Genomic DNA, 19380 nt, shown 5'->3' with positions numbered 1-19380 from the left:
TTGGGGCACCCTTCTGCCACCTGGATGTGTCCCACAGAAAGGTGGGCACTAGGGTCTGTCTCCAAGGACAGGTGGGGCAGTGGTGGGCACAGGAGTGTGAGCCTGGCTCTGCCCCAGGGTGTGTCCCAGGCACCCTCTGCCCAAGACAGGGGCTAGAACAGCCCAGAAGGGGACAGGACATCTTGGTCCCTTCCAGTCTGGAATGGTGGGGGGGTTAGCACACAACTCAGCTCCCACTGCCCTCCCCATGCCTCAGTTTTCCCAAAGCAAACAAGTCTGGAGAGGCAGCACTGGTGGCTTTATTCCCCACTAGACAGAGAATGGTGAGGGAGGGGGCACAGGAGGGGAGGGCCTGACAGCCTTGACATGGGCAAAGCGGGTTTCAGGGGGCCGTTGGTGGGAGAAGGGGGCAAAGAATTCATCAGCAAAGGAGATGAGGTCACAGGGCTGCCGCAGAAGCAGGGCCTGGAGGAAATCATGCTGTACTGCCCAGTACTCGGGGTGCTGCTGGAGGTAGTCACTGTGGGATGCTTGCAGCTCCTCCTGTGGTGGAGTGGGCAGGGTGGGCACAGAGGCAAATGTTCCCTTGATCCAGGCATCAATGTGCCTCCCCAGCCACTGTGCCAGGGTGGAGGGGTGGGAATCCTGGGTCCTTTTCCACACTTGAGTAGACTGGGGAGTGTGCTGGCCAGTCTGATCCCCACTGTGCCCCCTGGACACCCCAGGGAAGACCCTGCTGGGGAGTGGCACAGCCCCATGTCCTCCCATCTTACCTTCCTGTCCAGGAACCAGGAATAAAGCTGGATGTCCTCCTCCCAGTCCAGGGGTTGTTTGGGGAAGAAAGGCTGGGGCTTGACCTCACCTGACAGCAGAAAGGTAGGGGAGGGTGTTTCCCACTTGGATGCCAGACAGCAGGCAGGAGGTGCCCATGCAGGGGGGCACAAGCCTCTCCCCCATACCTGTTTCTCCAAGGACGGACTCATTCTGCAGAAGCACCAGCATCGGGGAGCCGATCTGCACCCATCGGACCAAACGCCTGTGGGGGAAAGAGCCACTGACCCTACTCCTGGGTTCTCACTAGGCTGGCAGGGCTGGGGTTGCCCCTGGCCAGACCGCTGCCCATACCCGCTGGGGAGGAAGCTGCTGTGCCAGACGGTGGAGGTGTCAGCACTGGCTTGCACGGATCGCTCGATCACAAGCACCTCTGCCTTCACCGAGCCCACTGCCTGCTGCTGGAAGCCCACGGCACGCTGCGGGAGCATGGGCAGGGGTCACTCCTGTCCCGGAGTCACCCCTGCCCCCAAGTGCCATTCCCATGCCCCTCCATGCTCTCATCCACTCCCCGTTTATCTCCACCTCCCACATTACTCCCTGGCACCCCCAACCTGACCCAGGTCATGCGAGCTCCCCCGTCCAGCTGCTCACGTAGCTGGAGATGCAGAGCTGGCCCTCGGTGTCGAAGGCTGGGAAGATGAGGTCAGGGGGCACTGCCTGCAGGTGTGCCAGCACCCGCAGCAGCAGGATGCTGGCACCTTCTGGCAGCAGCCCCCGCAGATCATCCTGGAGGTAGAAGAAGCTCCAGCTCTTTGGTTCTGCCTGCAGAGAGACCCAGCCACCACCTAGTGGGACAGCCCCTGCTCCAGCCTCCCCAGAGACGGCACTCCCGGAGGCTGGGGGGGAACCCGGGATGGGCCCCAGGATGTGCCCCATTTAGAGGGCAGAGGGGAGAGACTTCCCTTCAGCCTCACCTCTCCTTCCTGAATGGTCTTGGTGACAGTCATCCCATGGTGGTGGTTCACCATGTGGGTCGTCCTCTCTACTGGGTGTGCTTTGAGCTGTGGGAGGGGTGGGTGGCACAAGGTGGAGGGCAGAGCCAAGGCTGTCCCTCTCCAAGGTGGCACATCCCAGCACCCCTTTCAATCAGGGTATCATGCCATATGCATTGTGGGCAACTCCCCACTCCAGCTGCTACCCAGAGTAGGGGAAGGGGACCAGGCTGGTGGGACAGAGCTGGTGTCTGAGCCAGGAATGGAAACATCAAACTGCCCACAGTGACCTTGCATGGGGCACAGTCCCCAGGAAGGCATCACTGCAGGGTGGCAGGACACGGGGAATGGGACACACCACTGCCACACCAGTCACCTCCAGGCGCTCCTGCTCCTCCTGCTCCAGAGTCTCCAGCAGCGGGGTCACATAGGCTAGCAGAGCAAAGCTGCACTCAGCCCACCCTGCTGGCACTGCAGCAGTGCCCCACAGCCTTGGGGGCCAGTGGGACTGGGGTACTACAGCCCTGGGGAGGGAGGACCCTCCAAGCCATCCCTGGCTCACCTTTTAAGGTGCTGGAGCAGGGCACGTTGTCCTGCCTGATCCGGAAACCGGCTTGCACCAGAAGGCAGCTCCGTGCCGGCTTGCCCTCTTGCTTGTAGGGTGCCCACCGGACTGCTGCCCACCACTGGCCCGTGATCTGGACCCCTGGCTGGTCCTCTGCTGCCACCACCTCTAGGGTCTCAGTGAACAGGCAGGACTCCAGTTCCTCCGGCCCTGCAGGGTGGGACTGTCACCACTGCCCCGAGGAATGGTCGCCCTTGCCCAGGCCACTTCCCTGCCCTAGTTCCCCACCTGCCCCGGAGGTGTTCGGGCTGAGCCCTTCACCATTTCACCATTTATCCGGCTCAAGCCCCCACGACCCCTCCCTCGCCCTCCCGCAAGAGCCGGTGCTCCCCGCCCCTGCACTGAGGACCCCCAGGGCACGGCTTGGGGAACAAGGAGGAGGTCAGGGGTGAAGACTGGGGGGGGACACCCACCAATGAGGTTCAGGAACTCGGCGGCTGCCTCCGAGAGGGCTGGGGACTCCCGCTGGTCTTCGGGGGGCTGCTCCATGGCTCTCCTGGCGGCTCCTGCTGCCAGACCCCCAGGTGAAGGGGCAGCACGTCTACCCCAAACCGCGGTGCACCCCCGGTGCCACGTGTAGCCCTGAAACTGCGAGGGGGAGCACAGAAACCCACCGCACCCAAGCGTCTGAAGCCCACCTGCCCCTGCCACCCTCCCATCCTCGCCCAGTCCCTCCGACTCCCCCCTCGCCCCCCCAGCAGCCCCCTCGACACCCGTCCCCCCCCGCCCCAGCCCCAGACCTGCCCGGGCGGACCCAGGTGCGCGACCCCGACGCCTCAACGGTGTCCGCAGCAACGGCCCCGGGCCCGCCTCTTAAAGGGGCAGCGACCCCGCAGCGAGGCTTCCCGGGGGGAGCGGGGGTCAGCGGCCGCGGAGCGAAAGGACCAAACAGGTACAAATTCGATCCAGTATTTTATTTGAAGGGGGGGTTGGAGGAGGGCTCCAGTCCCCCAGTACAGCATCACCCCCCCACACCCCACCAGTGTGCCCCCATGGCCCCATCCCAGTGTGTGCGTGCATGGGGGGGCAGCTCCAGCACCAAACATGGGGTGCTAGAGAAAAGCCCCTTGCCTAGAGACTGGGGGTCCATCCCAGCCCCCCTCCCCAAAGGAGATGCACAGCACTAGGGGCAGTGAGGGGAAGGGGGGGACTCCCTGAGCACTGGGGCAGGGGGGTGGGTAAAATTGAAGGCTCCCAGAAAAACGGGATAGGAAAAGCCCTTTTCTGCCATCCCTGCAGCCCTAGTACTGGGGTGGGGGGCTACAGATTGAGGTGCTTCTATGTGACAGCTGGTGACCCCCAAGTCTGGGGGAGTAAAGGCAGGGATCACTTATGGGGTGCCCACAGGAGGGAGGGTGTCCACTCTTCCCCCCCAGCCCTGCACCCCAGGAGGGAGATTCACAGCAAAACAAAACACAGTCTTGGGGCCCTGTGCCTGAGCAGCACCAAGCCCCATGGGAAGGGGGGGGGAAATCCAGGAAAGAGGAGGGAGGGTGTCTAGGTGGCTTTGAAGAGGTCCTTACGCCTCCGCACCTCCTTGAGGACTCGGGCACGGAAGGCATCAGGATGCTCCCCACCCCCTTGCCACAGCCCCAGCGCTGCCTGCAGCTCCGGCCGGTGGGTCCGCAAGAAGGGGTTGTAGGTCTGTTCCTCCCCGAGCGTGGAGGGGCACTGCGGGGACAGCTGGTCCTGTCAGAGGCAGCACCCCTGACAGGGAGCCAAGACACACCCCACCCTCCCAGCAGCCCCTTCCCCTATGGCACCCACCAAGCAAGAGGGTGTCAGAATGCAGCATCCCTGCTGAGGGGGAACCCTGTGAGGGGTCTGGGGGTGCGAGGGCTGCAAGGAGGAAGCCCCCTGGCCTTACTGTGCTCCTCTTCTCCTGCCGTTGCTGCGCTGCCCACAGCAGCTTCTGCTCCAGCGCAGGGTTGTCCAGCTCGAGAAGGATGGCGAAGGTCAGGCACTCCAGTGCATACTCATGTCCTGGGGACCCCCGTGCCCCTTAGCTTTGCCCCTCCCTGGCCCCCCAGCTTGGCAGCAGGTAGCCAGGGTTGACACCAGCAACTCTACCCCGCTATTGGGGACACTCACCTGGCCACAGTAGTGTGTCCTCACCCAAGCTCACAGCCATGTCCAGGGAGGCGAGCATGGTCTCAGGGGAGCCCTCAAACAGCCTGCCTGGATGCAGCAACCACTGTTCATGGCAAGGAGATCTGGGGATCCCCCCAGGCCCTTCCTAGGGTGTAACCACTTCCCAGCCACCAAGGTCTGGGGTCAGGAGCACTCACCACAGCCAGCAAGGAAGAGGAGGTCCCCAGAGAAGAGGCAGGGGGGGCCACCAAAGGGCTCCCCATCCAGCACGTACACCATGTGGCCCACGGTGTGACCAGGAGTGGCGAGCGCCTCGAAGGTCAGGCAGCCCACGCTCACCTTCTCCCTGTCAGCAAGCGGGCTGCACCGGGCACAGGAGTACACCATCAGGGCATCCCCCCGACCCTGACACCCCAAAATGCCCACCTCCCCATGCAACACCTCTCCAGTACACTAGGATTGTGAGTGCGCCAGATCTCAGCCCACGAAGGGGGCAGTGTGGTGCTGGGGGGATGGATTGGTGGATGAGTGGAGCAGAGAGTGGTGGTTGGGGGTGAAGCCTCCATCTCCCCCAATTTATGAAGGTGCTGTGGGGGTTCGTGGGGTTGCAGGACTTACTGGGTGAGCTCAGGGATGGCATCGAGGGTGCTGCCGTACACCTTGCAGGAGCCATGCTGCTGGCGGAGTGCCGTGTTCCCCCCGCTGTGGTCCCTGTGGGCAGGGAGGTCAGCACCCCCAAATGTGTCCCTCCCACCCCACGTGGGGTAGGGTCACCTCAGCTGGGGTACCCTCCATGGCAGCTACTGACTCCCCCTGGGCTCCCATTTGCCTCTTACCAGTGTTTGTGGGTGCAGAATATGGCCTCCAGCATCACCCCCTCTTCTTCAATGGCAGCCTGGGAATTGGGGAGGGGACACACGAGATTTGCGGGGACAGGGACAAACCCCAACTACTGGTCTCTTCTTAAATCCCAACCTTGGCCTTGCCCAACTCCCCAGGCACTAGGTGAGCTCCAACACCCCTCTAACCTTGTTGTGGGTACTAGGGCTGCAGATGAGGGCAAATATGCCCTCTCTGCACCCCCCAAAAAGCGAGAGAGCCCCCCTGTCAACCAGGAATAGATAAACACTGGGTCAGGGGGCCCACAGGGGTCTCACCTGCACGGCCAGTGGGTCAGAGGGGTCGATGACTGCTGCTTGGCCAGAGCCAGTGTCAATGACCAGGTAGCTGTAGTTGTTGGAGAGCACGGGAATGGGCAGGATTTTCACCCCTGGGGGATGGATGGACGGAGAGACAACAAAGCGTGACCCTCCTGCCTGGGAAACTGGGAGGGGACAGGGCAGATGGGCCAAACTCCCCACATCTTAAATAAAATTCTCAGTTAAACATGCTTTGGGCAATTTGGTTATGGCAACTGCCCCCCATCCCAAAGTGTAGGTGTTGGGGGACATGTCAGGGCCATGGCCGAGGGGTCTGGCCAGGACTCACCGGGGAAGTGGCAGGGCTGGGGTACAGAGTGGCCGTGTGGGTACCGCTCCCTGGCCTTCCTCACCTGCCACTGGTAGAAGAGGTAGCCCAGCCTCGTGCGGGCGTACAGGCTGTACCTGTGGAGAGCAGACACCCCTGGCATTAACCCCCAGGCCCCCCAGAAAGGCCACTTGGGGAGGGAGCTGCTGGGAGGGATGAGGAAAAGGGAAGCAAGAAAAGTCCCCATGGCATGTGCCATGCAGGGGTGCAACAGACCACGGGGAACCTCCCCATGTATACAGCAGCCTTTCAGGGAGGGGGACAGGTGCCTTGAAGGACATGCAAAGCCCCGCATTGCAAAGCCCATCGCATCCCCCTGGACGGTCACATCCTCCTCGGTGGCACCGTCAGGTACACCTGGGGGAACGCTGGCAGGAGCCGGGGCCCCGTGCACCCGCTGGGAGAGGGAGCCGGGGAGCGGGGGCCCCTGCCAGCCCCGGGCAGCGGGGCCACGGCCGGGGCACCGCGCCGGGTTAATGATCAGACCCGAGGGAAGGAGCCACGGGCGGGGGAAGGGTGTCAGATCCGAGGGTGCCCGCCAGCACGCTGCGGGGGCCGGTGGCTGATTCCCGGCCCAGCAAAGCCTTATCGGCCGCGGAGCTGACACCGCCCGCCCTCGGCGCCCCGGCCCCGCGGGGCCGAGGCACTGCTGGGGCTGGGCCCCACGCTCCCCGCCGCGTTCGCATCCCCCCCAGCCCCATCCCGGCCTCCCCGTGCCAGCGGGACCGGAGCACACCGGGCTGGCCCCACTACCTCCCCGGGGGGCTCCGCACAAGCAGAACACGACGGTCCCCCCCCCCTCTCCCGGCGGCAGAACAAAGGCGTGCCGCGGCCGTGCCTCCCTCCCGGCGGGGGGTTACCGGAGCGGCGGACACCCACCCACCCACCCACTCACTCACTCACCCCAGGCGGAACAGCAGCGGCCCGGCGAGGGCCATGAGGGCAGCGAGCGGGCGGCGGAGGGCCGCGCAGCAGCGGCGCAGGCAGGCAGCCCCCAGCCCGCGGGCCCCGGCCGCCACCGCCGCCAGCCCGGCCCCGCCATGGCCCGGGCGCCGCCCCCCCCGCCCCGCGGCCATGCCGCCCCGGCCCCCGCCCCCCTGCAGCGCCCTCTGCTGGTCACGCCGCGTCCCTGCCGCGGGAGCAGGGCGGGGGGTGACCCCGATGGCGTCACCGGAGGAGAGGAGGGGATTTCCCCCCGGCCGTCATCGCAAAGGGTGTCCCCCTCCCAGTTGACGTCAATGCGAGGAGAACGGGGTCCCGCCGTGACGTCAGAGCCGGCAGGAAAGAGATCCCGGAGGAGCCGGCTGGAGCCCCCGTTCGGTGGGCGAGGGTCTGTCCCGGGGAGCACCGGGAGGGGGAGCGCACCCCGCCCCGCGGCTCACTCGGCCCCCCGGGGCGCAGTGGCGCGGAGCGGCCGCGGGGGGGCGCGGCGTGGGGGGCGGGCGGTGCCTTCCCCCGCCCCGTCCCGGCTGGTCGTGGCCGCAGCCCGGCGGAGAACCGCGCAGCAGGTAGGACGGCCCGGTCCCGCTCTGCTCCCCCGTGAGTCCCGCCTGGCGCCGCCGAGGCTGGGGGCCCGGACACGGAGCCCACCCCTACAGCCCGACGGGATCCCCCTGCTCCCCCGACAAACCCCGCGACCACCCTGTCCCGGCCCCCTCCGGTACCACAGCTACCCCGGGGGGTGTCCCAGCGCTGGACCGACCGTCCCGAGAGACGGCGGAGACAGGGCGGGGGTAAAGGAGCCGGTCCCTGAGCCGCAGGGATGAGCTGCGACCCCCAGCCCCGGAGCGGGTCCCCGGCGGCGAGGGGAGCGGGGACACGGTGGAGTCCCGTGGGCAGGGACGGGGGGGACAGGACCCCTACGGGCGGGATCCCGCTGTGGTGCTGGTGCCGTTTTCTGAACCCCACGAGATGGCGTGCGGGAGGAGCGGAGCGCAGCGTGGGGGGATCAGGCAGAGGCCACCGTCCCGGGGTGCGGTGGGACCCCCGTGGGGTGTCTCTGGAGGTGAGGGCACGGGTCTGTGCCCAGCACCGTGTGAGGTGGCACCGTGAGGGGTTCACGGGCTGTGGGGTGCCTGGGCTTGGGATGGTAGCTCTGTCGCTTGGAGGGGTCTTTGAGGGGGTGGGTGGGCAGAGAGACAGCAGCGGTGCTGACGTCTGGCAAGCTCATGTCCTCCTTGAGCAGGGTGGGACAGTGAGGGAAACCGGCCTGGGTGGGCCGCCCTGACCCCCCCTGCATGAGTGCTGGGCTGGACTTGACCAGGCAAGTTGTTTTGTGCTGGGTTGGGTTGTGCTGAGCCAAGCTGAGCCATACGGAAGAGCCGTGCTGTGCCATGTCAAGCTGTGCTGTACCATTCTGAGCCATGCCATGCTGTACTGGGCTGTGCCATGCCATACCAGGCCGTGCTGTGCTGTACCAGGCTGTACAGTACTGCTGGGAGCTTCCAGGCTCTTCTGGGAAGGTAGATGTTCTCCCAGGCAGCCCTACACTGAGGAGCTATGGCTAAAGTGGGGAGCCCTGTTCCCCACTCCAAGCCCTGGTCCCCTAGGGTGGCCCTTGGTGTCCCAGGGTCCCCAGAGAGCTGGTGGCAGGGGCCTGAGCCTAGCAGGGACTCTCGGGTGGCTGGTGGGGACACTGCCCAGCACCACCCATGGGGCCATGCTGGGGGTGATAGCTGCCTGAGACCCAAGTCCCCGCCATCTGTTCCTTATCTGTGCTGAGTCACGGAACCAGTGCAGAGCAGCACCCTTGTCCCCAGGGACAGGGTCACTGAGCTGGCCTGGGTGGCCCTGTGGCTGGTGACCTCTAGTTTCGGGGCCCTGGTGTGCCCCAGCCTGGGGTGGCAGGAAGGGTGCGCGGTGCTGCCTGCCTCCCTGGGTGCGGCAGCCACAACGACCTGTCTGACTGGTTACTTCCCCATCCCCAAGGCCACTCCACTGGGGTGGGGACAGGAGGGGTTGGGGGCAGCTGGCAGACCCCTGCTATGGAGTGCTGACCACGGGCACAGTGTGGGACACCCTAATGTCCACATGCTGGCTGGATCCACACTGCTTTCCCAAGGCTCCTGGGTCCCCTCCTGGAGACTTTGGTCGTCCCCCCCAAATGGATGGCAGTCACAGGGGTTTTCCTGGGGTCAGACTCCTATTTTGGGCCCTTCTTCCCTGGCCCCGCAGACGAGTGGGGCACCGAGTGCTTTTTAGAGAAACCACAGGGCATCAAAAGTGAAACTTCCCGGTCGGGGTGGTTGCCACCACACCGGTTATTTTTGGCTTCGCCGTCATTGTGATGGCGAAGGGCGCCAGGGCCGTGGGAGCTCCACCGTGGCTGGGACAGACAGACGGAGGGCGGGAGGGATGGAGGCTGAGCTGCCCCCCCGGGTTGGCATGGCTGGCCAGGGTGTGCCCCCCCCGCACTGCTGCCTGCTCAGCCTTGTTGCTGGAAATGCTGGCGTCATGTTGGAGGAAGCACCCTGTCCCCTCCCAGTCCGGTCCCAGTCAGAGTCAGATCCTGGTCCCTTCTCAGGGACAATGCCAGGGTCACGTCATCACTGTGGGCAGGGGGTACGCGGGGGGTCCTGGCACCTGCCTGCGGCTCCGGGGGGTCCTCCCTCTGTGCCAGCGCCCGGGGGGGGCGGGGGGGACAGGCGAGTAAAGGCCTGACAGCGGCTCCTGGCAGCGCCGTTGTTTTCCTGGCCTTGGAGATCCTGCTTTTCTCCTCCTCCTTCTTCTAGAGCCAAGCCCGGCAGCTGGGGCTCTGTGAGGGGAACTGACACAGCTGCCGAGGGGAGCTCGGCCCTGAGGGGATCCTGGCTCCCCTCCCAGGCATACGACCCCCCTCCCTCCGAGGTGACACGGGTGGCACTTCTCCCTGTAACTCTCTGGAGGGGCTCTGGAGTCCCTGTGTGACCCACTGGACTTCTGGCTGGGGGGACCCCCTGAAGTGGGGGGCCAAATGGTGTGTGTGGTCAGGATCAGGCCCTGGGTTTCCATCCCAGGCAGCAGGCAGGGTGATGCCATTTGTACCCAGGGTAGTGCCACCAGAAGCTGGACCCCAGCCCGGGCACACAGCCTGTTTGCATTACCCCTGGCAGTGGTGGGGTGGGTGGTCTCCGGAAGCTAGAGAGCTCACGTGCCTGCTGGAGAGGTCACATCTGCACGTGCAGCTCGAGTCAGTTCGTGGCTGTGCCCTGCTTGTGGCTGGCCACTGATGCAGGTGTTGGGGACTCAGGGCACAGGAATGCAAGTGACCCTGGTGAGGGACAGTGGGACAGCCTCTCATTGACCTACTGGCATTGAGGCAAACTTGTCCTTATTAATTAGAAGCTGCTATTAAAGTGGGAGGGGAAGGTTTTGCGGCTCCACTGTCTTCCATGTTCCTGCACCTGTGGTGCCACTCACTGGGGACACATCCTGCTTGGGGAGGGGGACCTGTGCTGACGTGCCCTCCATGCTCCTCCCCCATTTTCTCTCCCCTCCAGGTGCCTGTGGCAGACACAGGGAGCTGGCATGTCGCAGCCCAGCGCACCCCCCCCGTACGATGACAAGAATCCCCTCTACCCCCCGCCTGCAGGAGGCTATCCCCAGCCCCCCCACTATGCTGGGGGGTACCCACATCCTGGGGGATACCCTGCAGCAGGGGGGTACCCACAGCCAGGGGGGTACCCACAGCCAGGGGGGTACCCAGCAGCTGGGGGGTATCCCCAGCCAGGGATGGCCATGCCCACCATGCCTATCCGATTTGGTAAGTGGGGGAACCTTGGGGTGTTTTTTTACTAGGATGGTAGAAACACGGGTGCTCTGGGGGGCTGCGCAGCCCGCCCTGGTGCTGAGGGGTGTCACCCCCTGCAGGTGATGATGGCATCGGTGACGGCTCCCCCTTCCAATCAGCCAACTGGGATGACAAGAAAGTCCGGCACACCTTCATCCGCAAGGTGAGTCCTGGGGGGCCGGGGCACCTGTCAAGGGTGGGGGACCGTGTGCTGAACCCCCCATCTCTTGCAGGTCTATGCCATCATCTCCCTGCAGTTGCTGGTGACAGTGGGGATCATTGCCGTGTTCACCTTTGTGTGAGTGGGACATCCCTCCTTAGCCTTGCCCTCAGAAAGGGGCAAGCCTGGCTGCATGTCCCCCATGGGGGCTCCCAAGGGGACAGCAGTTCCTGTCCCCTCTCTCTTAACTCTTTTCCCTCCTGTCCCGTAGCTCCCCCGTCCGCTCCTTTGTCCAGAGGAATGTTGCGATCTATTACTCCTCATAGTGAGTAGAGGGTTCCCCATCTTGTGCTGTCCTGGTTGCTCCCCAGCAGCCGGCACCTCACAAATGTGGCCTCCCAGGTTGGATGTGGGGTCCTGGAGGGAGGGTCCTAGTGTTGACACCTGCTGTCTCTTTCTTCAGTGCCGTGTTCCTGGTGACCTACTTGGTGCTGGCCTGCTGCCAAGGTCCCCGGTGAGTTGCTGGTGGCTGGGACACCAGGGTCAGGGTGTGTGGATATGGGAGGGTTCCTGGGCAAGGTGGTTTGCAGCCTCTCAGATCCCTGCATGGGGTTGTGGAGCCATTCCTGTCACCAGCTCACCTCCCTCATTTTTTTTGTCCCCAGGAGACGCTTTCCCTGGAACATCATCCTGCTGAGCATCTTTGTGAGTGGGCTGAGGCTGGCAGGAGGGGGGGGGTCAGGTGGTGTCCCCATGGCACTCCAGCTTCCCAGGTGGGCTAGGACGAATGGAAGGGAATGTGTGGGCAGGCGGGGGCCAGCCAGGAACTGCCCTGAAGTGGTAAATGTGCACCCTCCAGTGCTGCTCACCTTGCTGAGCCCACCCTTCTCCTCTCCTGCAGACGCTGGCCATGGGGCTGATGACAGGGACGATCGCCAGGTATGCCTCAGGGACCTCATGGTGACAGGGTCCTTCCTGTCCTCTTCCACATGGCTGGCTCAAATGAGAGCTCTGGTCCCCTGGGCTTGGGGACAGTGGGGTTCTTGCCTGGGATCAGGGCTCTGGAGGGTCACCAATGCCCCCCTGGAAGGAGGATCCCAAAATGTGGGGTGACTCTGGTGTCCCCTCTGTCCACAGTATGCACAGGACCAATGCGGTCCTGATTGCCATGCTCATCACTGCCATTGTGGCCATCATTGTCACCATCTTCTGCTTCCAGACTAAGGTGAGGAGGGGACATACCCTGCCTTGGGCAGGGTCACGCATGGGATGCCAGGTGGTGGGGTTGCCCTGGTCTCCCTGTGACATGTGTGTCCCCCTGACAGGTTGATTTTACATCATGTCCAGGGCTCTTCTGTGTGCTGGGCATCGTGGTCATGGTGACTGGAATTGTCACCGCTATTGTCCTCTCTTTCAAATATGTGAGTATGGGGAACAGAGGGGCTGTGGTGCCGCAGGTGTCCCCAGTTGGGTGTCGCCTGGACTAGTACAGTTTTTGGGTGGTCTCCCTTTGCTGGGAAGCTGGGTGTGGTGCTGACCACTGCAGAGGCAGCTTGCCCGCAGGGAGGGGATGCGTCAGTGTCAGCAGCGTCTCCTGGGGAGTTAGTTGGGTGTGGGCAGGACCTGCCGTGCCTTGCCTGCTGCCTGCCAGCACCCAGCTCATCTCAGCCTGCCTCCCCTTCTCTGCGCAGGTCCCCTGGCTCCACATGCTGTATGCAGCCATCGGTGCCATTGCCTTCACCCTGGTGAGTTGATGGCTGGGGTGGGCAGAGGATGTCAGGCAGGGAACACCCTGCCCTGGTCCCTGCCTGACACCCTCTGCCCCCCCCAGTTCCTTGCCTATGACACCCAACTTGTGCTGGGGAACAGGAAGAACACACTGAGCCCCGAGGAGTATGTCTACGGTGCCCTCACCATCTACACTGACATCATCTACATCTTCACCTTCATCCTGCAGATCGTAGGCCGGGATTAGCCCTGGGACCCCTCCTGTCATTCCCCCTCCCCCTGCTGTCCCTCACCCTGTCCTCTGGCCTCTGTACAGGATATGGCCTCTTACCCTGACTCCTAATGCTTCGGCATCCCTACCCGTAGGCTGCTAAGGAAAGGACTTCCCTTGGTCACCCCCCGACAAGCCTCCAAGGGCAGCGGGGGCGATAGGCTGCCAGCATTCAGACAGTGTCCAGCCTTGGCACCACTCACCAAAGCTGTGCCAGTGGTGCTGTGCTGGCAGCAGAGTGCCACGGTCCTGCCTGGGCACAGGGAGCTGGCCGTGGCCGCTGGGATCATGGTGGGAATACTTTTTTGATAGAACCTAGTGGGTATCATTCACTCAGTGCCTTAAATGCAGTTCCAGCCGTGCCCCCTGTCCCTGAGCTGCACTGGTGCCCGGTGTGGGCGGGGGGGCAGCTGGGACCCCCATGGCAGAGCTCACATGGAAGAGGCCCTGCAGCCACGGACATGGGCAAAGTTGCACTTGCTAAATAAAACACTTCAGTTTTCCAGATGGTCCCAGTCTTGCTGGTGCGGTGACTCCCCCAAACAACCTGTGGGCATCCTCAGCAGGGGCTGCGGCCTGGGGCAGCACAAACCCTGCCGTGCAGTGGAAAAGCCAAGGTCAAGCTGCTCTAGGTCTGACCTCCTCCTCCTGCCTGTACCCACCCCCCACCTTGTGGGCAGGATCCCTGCTGCAGAGCTGCTCTGGGGGCAGGCAGAGCCTGGGGCTGAGCGCTGAGGGAATAACCACAGAAGCACCGAGCTGTTCCACTCACCAGGGACCAGGTTTATTTGCCAGGGAAGGCAGGCACCAGTACTGTGTGTCCCATGGAACCTGCGACCCCTTGGCCAGTCCATTTGGGGTGCCATGGGGCTTGTAAACCCTTGGCCAGTCCATTTGGGGTGCCATGGGTCTTGTGAACCCTTGGCCAGTCCATTTGGGGTGCCATGGGGGCAGGGGGCAGCCCGGTTATGCCCCCCTGGCCACCCTTTTGTATCGCTCCGTCTCGTACTCGCCTTGGTTGGCTTCCATCATCTTACGGCGGATTTTGAGTTGCTCCAGGCGGTTTTTGTCCACTTCGCGTTTAGCCAGGAGGAAGAGGATGATGCCAGAGGGCAACCCAATAGCCCTGCAGGACAGTCAGAGGGCAGAAAATGGAGAGAGCCAGTGGGGAAAAAAGAGCCCTGTGCTGCCCTGGGGCAGCACAGCCTCCCGCCCTCCCCACTCAGCACAGCAGCCCACCCTAGGACCCCCATCCCACCCCAGGCCCTGCAAAGCAGCAGAGCCCCCCAATATTGAGCCTCTCCTGCCGCCCCAGACACTCACCAGGCGACCCCCACCGGCTTCATGGGGTTCTTGCCCTTCTTGCGCGTGGGGATGTACTCCACCCCTTCGGGCAGCCCCCTGCCGCGGGGCCCCGGCCCGGCCCCTGGCTCTGCTGCCCGGCGGCAGCTTTGCCCCAGGAGCCGTGTGCCCGGGGGGACCGGCCTCCCCAGGGGCCTGGTGGAGCCCACTGCCCACCTTGCTGCCACCAGCAGCCCTGCGAGGGGAGAGGGGTTAGTGGGGGCGACCACGGGGCAGCACGCAGGGGGGGCAGCCAGGGCTGCCCAGGCTCCTGCCCAGGCTCCTGCCCCCATCCCTGCCCCCTACTCCCATCCCTGCCCACATCCCTGCTCCCTGCCCCCCCCCCGCCCCCCCCGCCCCGGCGCTGGAGGGGGCTTGTGGGCGGGGCTTGATCACGGGGGCGTGGCCAACCCGGGGGCGTGGCCAAGCGGAGGGGCACGGCCCGGGACGCGGCTCCAGCCTTCCCCGCAGCCGGGCGGGCCGAGGCCTTGCGGGCCCCGCGGAGAGCGCGTCGGCGGCCGCGGGGCCGTGCCCTGACGGGGGCGCGGGACGCTGCCCATTCCCCCGCCCCGGGGCCGCCCCCTCCGCCCGCCCTCCTCTACCTCGCAGTCCGCAGAGCGCCGCCGCCATGGTGGCCGTGCCGCTGCGCCGCTGCATGCCGGGAGCTGCAGTTCTCCGCGCCGGGGCTGCCGGCGGGTGGCGCTGCCCGGATGGAGCGGGAAACTACAGCTCCCAGGGTGCACCGCGCGGGGCGGGACTGACTGCCCTGCTGGCGGGGTGGGCGGGGTCCGGGTGAGCAGACGGGCCACGATTGGCTGAGGCGGGAGGGCGGCGGGCGGGGATTGGCCGGGGCGGGGCGGGCGGCGGAAGCGGCGGGGCGGGGCGGGGCGCGCGGGCAGGCCGGCATGGAGCCCGCCGAGGCCCCGGGGACCCTGAGCTTCCACGGCGATGAGGAGATCATCGAGGTGGTGGAGCTGGGCCCGCACGGGCCGGGTGAGACGGGGCGTCTCGCGTGGGGTAGCGGGCGGGGGCTCTGACCTCCCTCCGGGGCACCGGCCCCGCCCCAGGCCGCGGCCCGGCCGCGGGTCCCGGTCCGTTTCCCCCCTGGCCCGCGGCCTCTTCCTGCCTCGCGTCCCGCTCCTTTGCAGCGCTCCTGCCGCGGGGCTCCGGGCTGCGCCTCCCCCTGCTGCCCCGTCCCCACGGGACCCCCAGGCCCCCTGTGCCCGCAGCCGCCTGCCCGGGCAGGGCCGAGCCGCGCAGGCCGTGGCTGCGCCCTCACCTTCCCCCTCTGCAGATGACCTGGCCGACGAGATGCAGGACGTGGACTTTGACGACGAGGGGATGGAAGAGCCCGACGCGGAGGCTTGGGAGACAGAGGAGGACGAGGGGGTGGAGGACGGCATGGAAGCACAGGACGACAGCGAGGTGACCTTCTCCCTTCACTCAGGTGAGTGGGGGGTGCAGGCAGAGGCCGCTGGGGTCTTCCTCGGGCTCTGCTCCCACCCGGGCCTTCCCCAGAGCAAGGGGGTGCGGCAGCTCCTTGCCAGGCTCCCAGGTGTTCCTGGGGCATCTGTCACACCGCAGGACAGGCTGTCATCCTTGTCCTGTGGGTTGTGCTGAGCTCAGCAGGCAGCCTGTGCTGCTCTTCCCCCGTGGGAGGAATTGATTCCCACTGGTTGGGGTTGGGAGCTCAGCTCCCTGACATCCTGCCCGGACCTAGTGCCGTGTGGGATTTAGATCCCTGGGAAAGGTGGGGTGGGGCGCGAGGGGTGTCTGAGCCCTGTAGCCTCTCGTTACTCTTGTGGGAAGCTTCTGTTTTCTGCGTGAGCCTCGACCCCAAGACCAACGCGCTAGCGGTGACCGGCGGGGAGGATGACAAGGCCTTCGTGTGGCGCGTGAGTGACGGAGAGCTCCTGTTCGAGTGCTCAGGTGAGGTGCTCCAGGCTGTCATGTCCCCTCCTGGCCTCTCCAGACATGCTCCTCCCCAGCCAGTGCTCTGTGGGAGCTGGGCTCCTGACCACCCTCTGTAGCTTGGCCTGAGCAAGCTCTGTCCTCCCATGTCTGTAGGACACAAGGACTCGGTCACCTGTGCTGGTTTCAGTCACGACTCTGTGTTTGTGGCCACGGGTGACATGTCTGGGCTTATCAAAGTGTGGCGGGTAGATGCCAGAGAAGAAGTGTGGTCCTTCGAGGTGGGGGACTTGGAGGTGAGTGGTAGACCCCGGGGGGTGTGGGGCACTCGTGGACCAGCAGCTGAGGCTCAGATGGGTGGCAGGGGGATGCCACCCCTGTGACACTGCTTGTTCCTCTCTGCCCAGTGGATGGAGTGGCACCCTCAAGCTCACGTCCTTCTGGCGGGCACGGCTGATGGCAACTCCTGGATGTGGAAGATCCCCAGTGGAGAATGCAAAACCTTCCAGGGCCCTGCGTGCCCGGCCACGTGTGGCAGGATTCTGCCTGATGGTGAGGAGTGGGGACTCTGTCTCCAGCTCCGTGAGAGACCCTGCTGCCACCATCTGCCCTCCTGCTTATGGCAGTCTGTGCTGAGCAGGAGGCGGAGGGGTGAGGGTAGCTCTAGCTTTATCTGCTGGCTTTGTCTCACCTAGGGAAGCGAGCAGTGGTGGGGTATGAGGATGGGACCATGCGCATCTGGGACCTGAAGCAGGGAACCTCACTGCATGTCCTGAAAGGTAGGGAAGAGTTTTATCACTTGAGGTGCTCCCTAATTGGGGAGTGGCCCCTTCCAGTCAACTCTGAGCTCTGCCAGGGTGGAAAGGTGTCATTCTCTGAGGCCAGGAGCTGCCAGAGGGAGCCTGGTGCTGGGTTTCCCTGTTCCCACAGGTGGTTGCTCAGAGTGCTCGCAGAGCTGGGCGAGGTGGAGGCTTCAGAAGGGTGGGTTTTGAGGCCCACTGGGTCTCTGTGGGGAGGACACTTGAAGCTCATGCCTCTCCTGCTTGCCTCCCCAGGCCAGGACGGCCACCAGGATCCCTTGACATGTGTGGCCAGTAACCAGGATGGCAGTTTGATCATGACAGGCTCTGTGGACTGTCACGCCAAGCTGGTCAACTCCGCCACAGGCAAGGTGAGTCCATGCTGGCAGGGCAGAGCCAGGAGCCCTGGGGAACGGGGGACCGGCCTCCCAAGCCCCTCTCCCTGGCGAGGCAGGTGTCCCCGGGTGGTCCAGGGCTCTGCCTGCTCCGAGCAGCCTGTGGTGGCCATTGGCGGCCAGCAGCAGGCGCCCTTGGCCAGCTCAACTACTTTGTCCAAGCTGCTGGTCGGACTTGTGGCTGGGTTGGTAGAAGGAAGTGCCCCCCGCCCCTTGTTTGCTCCGAAGAGCTGAAGTTTTGGGGTCTGGTTTTGGTGTCCAGGGGGTGTAGAGTAAGGAATGGGAGCTTGGTTGGGGGCCCACTTCCCCTCCCCTCGGGCACTGGCTGGCCTCCTTCCACCCAGGTGGTGTGCGTGTTCAAGATGGAAAGCTCAGCCCCCAAGGCCCCAGCCGGCGAGGGTGAGGAAGCAGAATCCAACTCGGTGGAGTCGCTGGGATTCTGTAACGTGTGAGTGTGGGGACACGTGGCCTGGGGGGTGACAGACCTTAAGTGGGATGTTGGTAACTAACAGACCCGTTTCCATCTCTTGAGCTCGTTCTTTTCTCACCCATCCTCTCCACTTGGCTGTGGGTATCTTGGGTCACTTCTGTGTCAATGGAGGACAAGGGACTGCTGCTCAGCTCTCCTCCCAACCTGCTGGGTTTCTGGGCTAGCCTGATGGACCACTGTTTAGCTGGGATACCCTCCAGACATTGGTGCTGGGGATCTTTCCTACCAGGATGTTGTCTTTGCCCTTGTGAACCTTGTGCCCCTTGCTGGCTTTTGCTGTTTCATAGCTCCAGTCATTGGGTTGACCCCTGTCTTCTCAATGTGCTTTCCTTCAACCTTGATCCTTCAATGCACTTAATCCCTGCCTACCCCAGGCCATGTAACCCCTGTTCCCCTCTCTGCAGGATGCCACTGGCTGCTGTGGGCTACCTGGATGGCACGCTGGCTATCTATGACCTCTCCACGCAGACTTTGAGGCATAAGTGCCAACACGAGGTATTGCTATAACCCCTCTCCCCGGGTCTAGGGGGGCGGGGATGTCTCTGGGCCCAGCTGAGACCTCCTGAAGCCTAGGGGTTTTCCTGGTTCCCAATTTGTGCTTCTCCCTCAGCCCCTTGGGCTTCCCCAAAGGCAGCCGCAGTCCCTGCACAGAGAGCCCTCCAGCCTGGCCCTGGGGGCTGGCTGTCTTGCCTGTGGTGATGACAAACAACACTGAGGGGGGGGCCACGTGGGGGGGAGCTGAGACTTGCTGTGTGTCCCCAGTGCTCATCCATTGGCCTCCCTGTGCTCCAGTCAGGGATTGTGCAGTTGCTGTGGGAGGAGAGCTCGGCCGTGGTGTACACCTGCAGCCTGGACGGGGCCGTGCGGCTGTGGGACGCCCGCTCGGGGAAGATGATCAGCGAGTACCGAGGGCACACGGCTGAAATCCTCGACTTTGCTGTCAACAAGTGAGCAGGGAACCCCTAGACCCCTTCCCTGAAGGGGTGGAGGGACCAGGGGTGGCAGGGGTCTCCAGCCTCAGGAACTTGAATCGCAATCTGTCTCTTGGGTGCTCCTGGGGTCTGGTCTCAACGTGGGACGGGACAGACCTAGGTCTGTGCTGAGACTTGAGGGTCTTGAGGGGGAAGGGGGCAGAGCAGATCTGGGCCAGGGGTGTTGGTGAGGGATGCCCAAAACCCCCAGCCCTATCTCTGCCCTGTCTCCCTCCAGGGATGCCTCCATTGTGGTGACGACCTCTGGCGACCACCAAGCCAAAGTCTTCTGTGTCCAGCGCCCCGATCGCTAGGGACTGTGCTGAGGGATGGTGTCCTGGCTCTGCCAGGTGGTTCATGTACAGCAGGATGAGAGAGATGGGTTTCATCCCCCTTCTCCAGTGTGTGCTTCGTAATTTTCCAGATTGCCCCACTTTGCCCCCTCCAGCTGGAGGCTGAGCCTGGGGTTTTATATGAAGATGTCTTATAATTATATAAATTATTTCACCTAAGTGGATGCCATTCACTCTGCTTGT

At 64.1% G+C, this 19380-nt stretch overlaps 4 protein-coding genes across 6 annotated transcripts; 2 read left to right on the top strand and 2 right to left on the bottom strand.

Moving 5' to 3' along the window:
- Positions 1–309: 309 nt before the first annotated feature.
- CATIP (ciliogenesis associated TTC17 interacting protein) lies at positions 310–3023 on the bottom strand. Its single transcript, XM_051623193.1, has 9 exons — positions 2805–3023; positions 2329–2541; positions 2143–2198; positions 1749–1835; positions 1426–1596; positions 1126–1250; positions 960–1036; positions 774–862; positions 310–543 (listed from the first exon to the last, which is right to left on the bottom strand). Exons 1-9 carry the CDS (start codon positions 2878–2880, stop codon positions 310–312), a joined length of 1128 nt encoding a protein of 375 aa, XP_051479153.1. The 5' UTR covers positions 2881–3023.
- A 309-nt stretch (positions 3024–3332) lies between these two features.
- On the bottom strand, positions 3333–14942 carry PNKD (PNKD metallo-beta-lactamase domain containing). 2 transcript variants are annotated; one of them, XM_051623595.1, is made up of 10 exons: positions 14880–14942; positions 14260–14473; positions 5971–6086; positions 5640–5752; positions 5319–5377; positions 5101–5193; positions 4680–4843; positions 4483–4569; positions 4259–4374; positions 3334–4062 (listed from the first exon to the last, which is right to left on the bottom strand). In XM_051623595.1, the coding sequence occupies exons 1-10, from the start codon at positions 14932–14934 to the stop codon at positions 3889–3891; spliced, it is 1191 nt and encodes a 396-aa protein (XP_051479555.1). In that variant the 5' UTR covers positions 14935–14942; the 3' UTR covers positions 3334–3888. The 2 variants fall into 2 exon arrangements, with proteins under 2 accessions (XP_051479554.1, XP_051479555.1); XM_051623594.1 differs by lacking the exons at positions 14260–14473; positions 14880–14942 and adding an exon at positions 6913–7087 and having other exon boundaries at positions 3333–4062.
- Positions 7309–13446, top strand: TMBIM1 (transmembrane BAX inhibitor motif containing 1). Its single transcript, XM_051623596.1, has 12 exons — positions 7309–7517; positions 10488–10750; positions 10858–10940; positions 11011–11075; positions 11209–11262; positions 11401–11451; positions 11603–11642; positions 11839–11876; positions 12075–12162; positions 12263–12358; positions 12629–12682; positions 12769–13446. Exons 2-12 carry the CDS (start codon positions 10516–10518, stop codon positions 12910–12912), a joined length of 948 nt encoding a protein of 315 aa, XP_051479556.1. The 5' UTR covers positions 7309–7517; positions 10488–10515; the 3' UTR covers positions 12913–13446.
- A 194-nt stretch (positions 14943–15136) lies between the features above and the next one.
- Positions 15137–19356, top strand: AAMP (angio associated migratory cell protein). Of its 2 annotated transcripts, none has more exons than XM_051622922.1 (11): positions 15137–15270; positions 15572–15724; positions 16087–16206; positions 16345–16484; positions 16596–16740; positions 16884–16967; positions 17244–17359; positions 17728–17831; positions 18278–18368; positions 18666–18820; positions 19083–19356. In XM_051622922.1, the coding sequence occupies exons 1-11, from the start codon at positions 15183–15185 to the stop codon at positions 19156–19158; spliced, it is 1272 nt and encodes a 423-aa protein (XP_051478882.1). In that variant the 5' UTR covers positions 15137–15182; the 3' UTR covers positions 19159–19356. The 2 variants fall into 2 exon arrangements, with proteins under 2 accessions (XP_051478882.1, XP_051478881.1); XM_051622921.1 differs by having other exon boundaries at positions 18636–18820.
- Positions 19357–19380: the final 24 nt, after the last annotated feature.

This window comes from Apus apus, chromosome 6 (assembly GCF_020740795.1).
Source record: "Apus apus isolate bApuApu2 chromosome 6, bApuApu2.pri.cur, whole genome shotgun sequence".
Taxonomy (NCBI): Eukaryota; Metazoa; Chordata; class Aves; order Apodiformes; family Apodidae; genus Apus; species Apus apus.
Note: the sequence above shows the minus strand (reverse complement) of the source record. Positions and strands in the feature narration are given on the sequence as shown.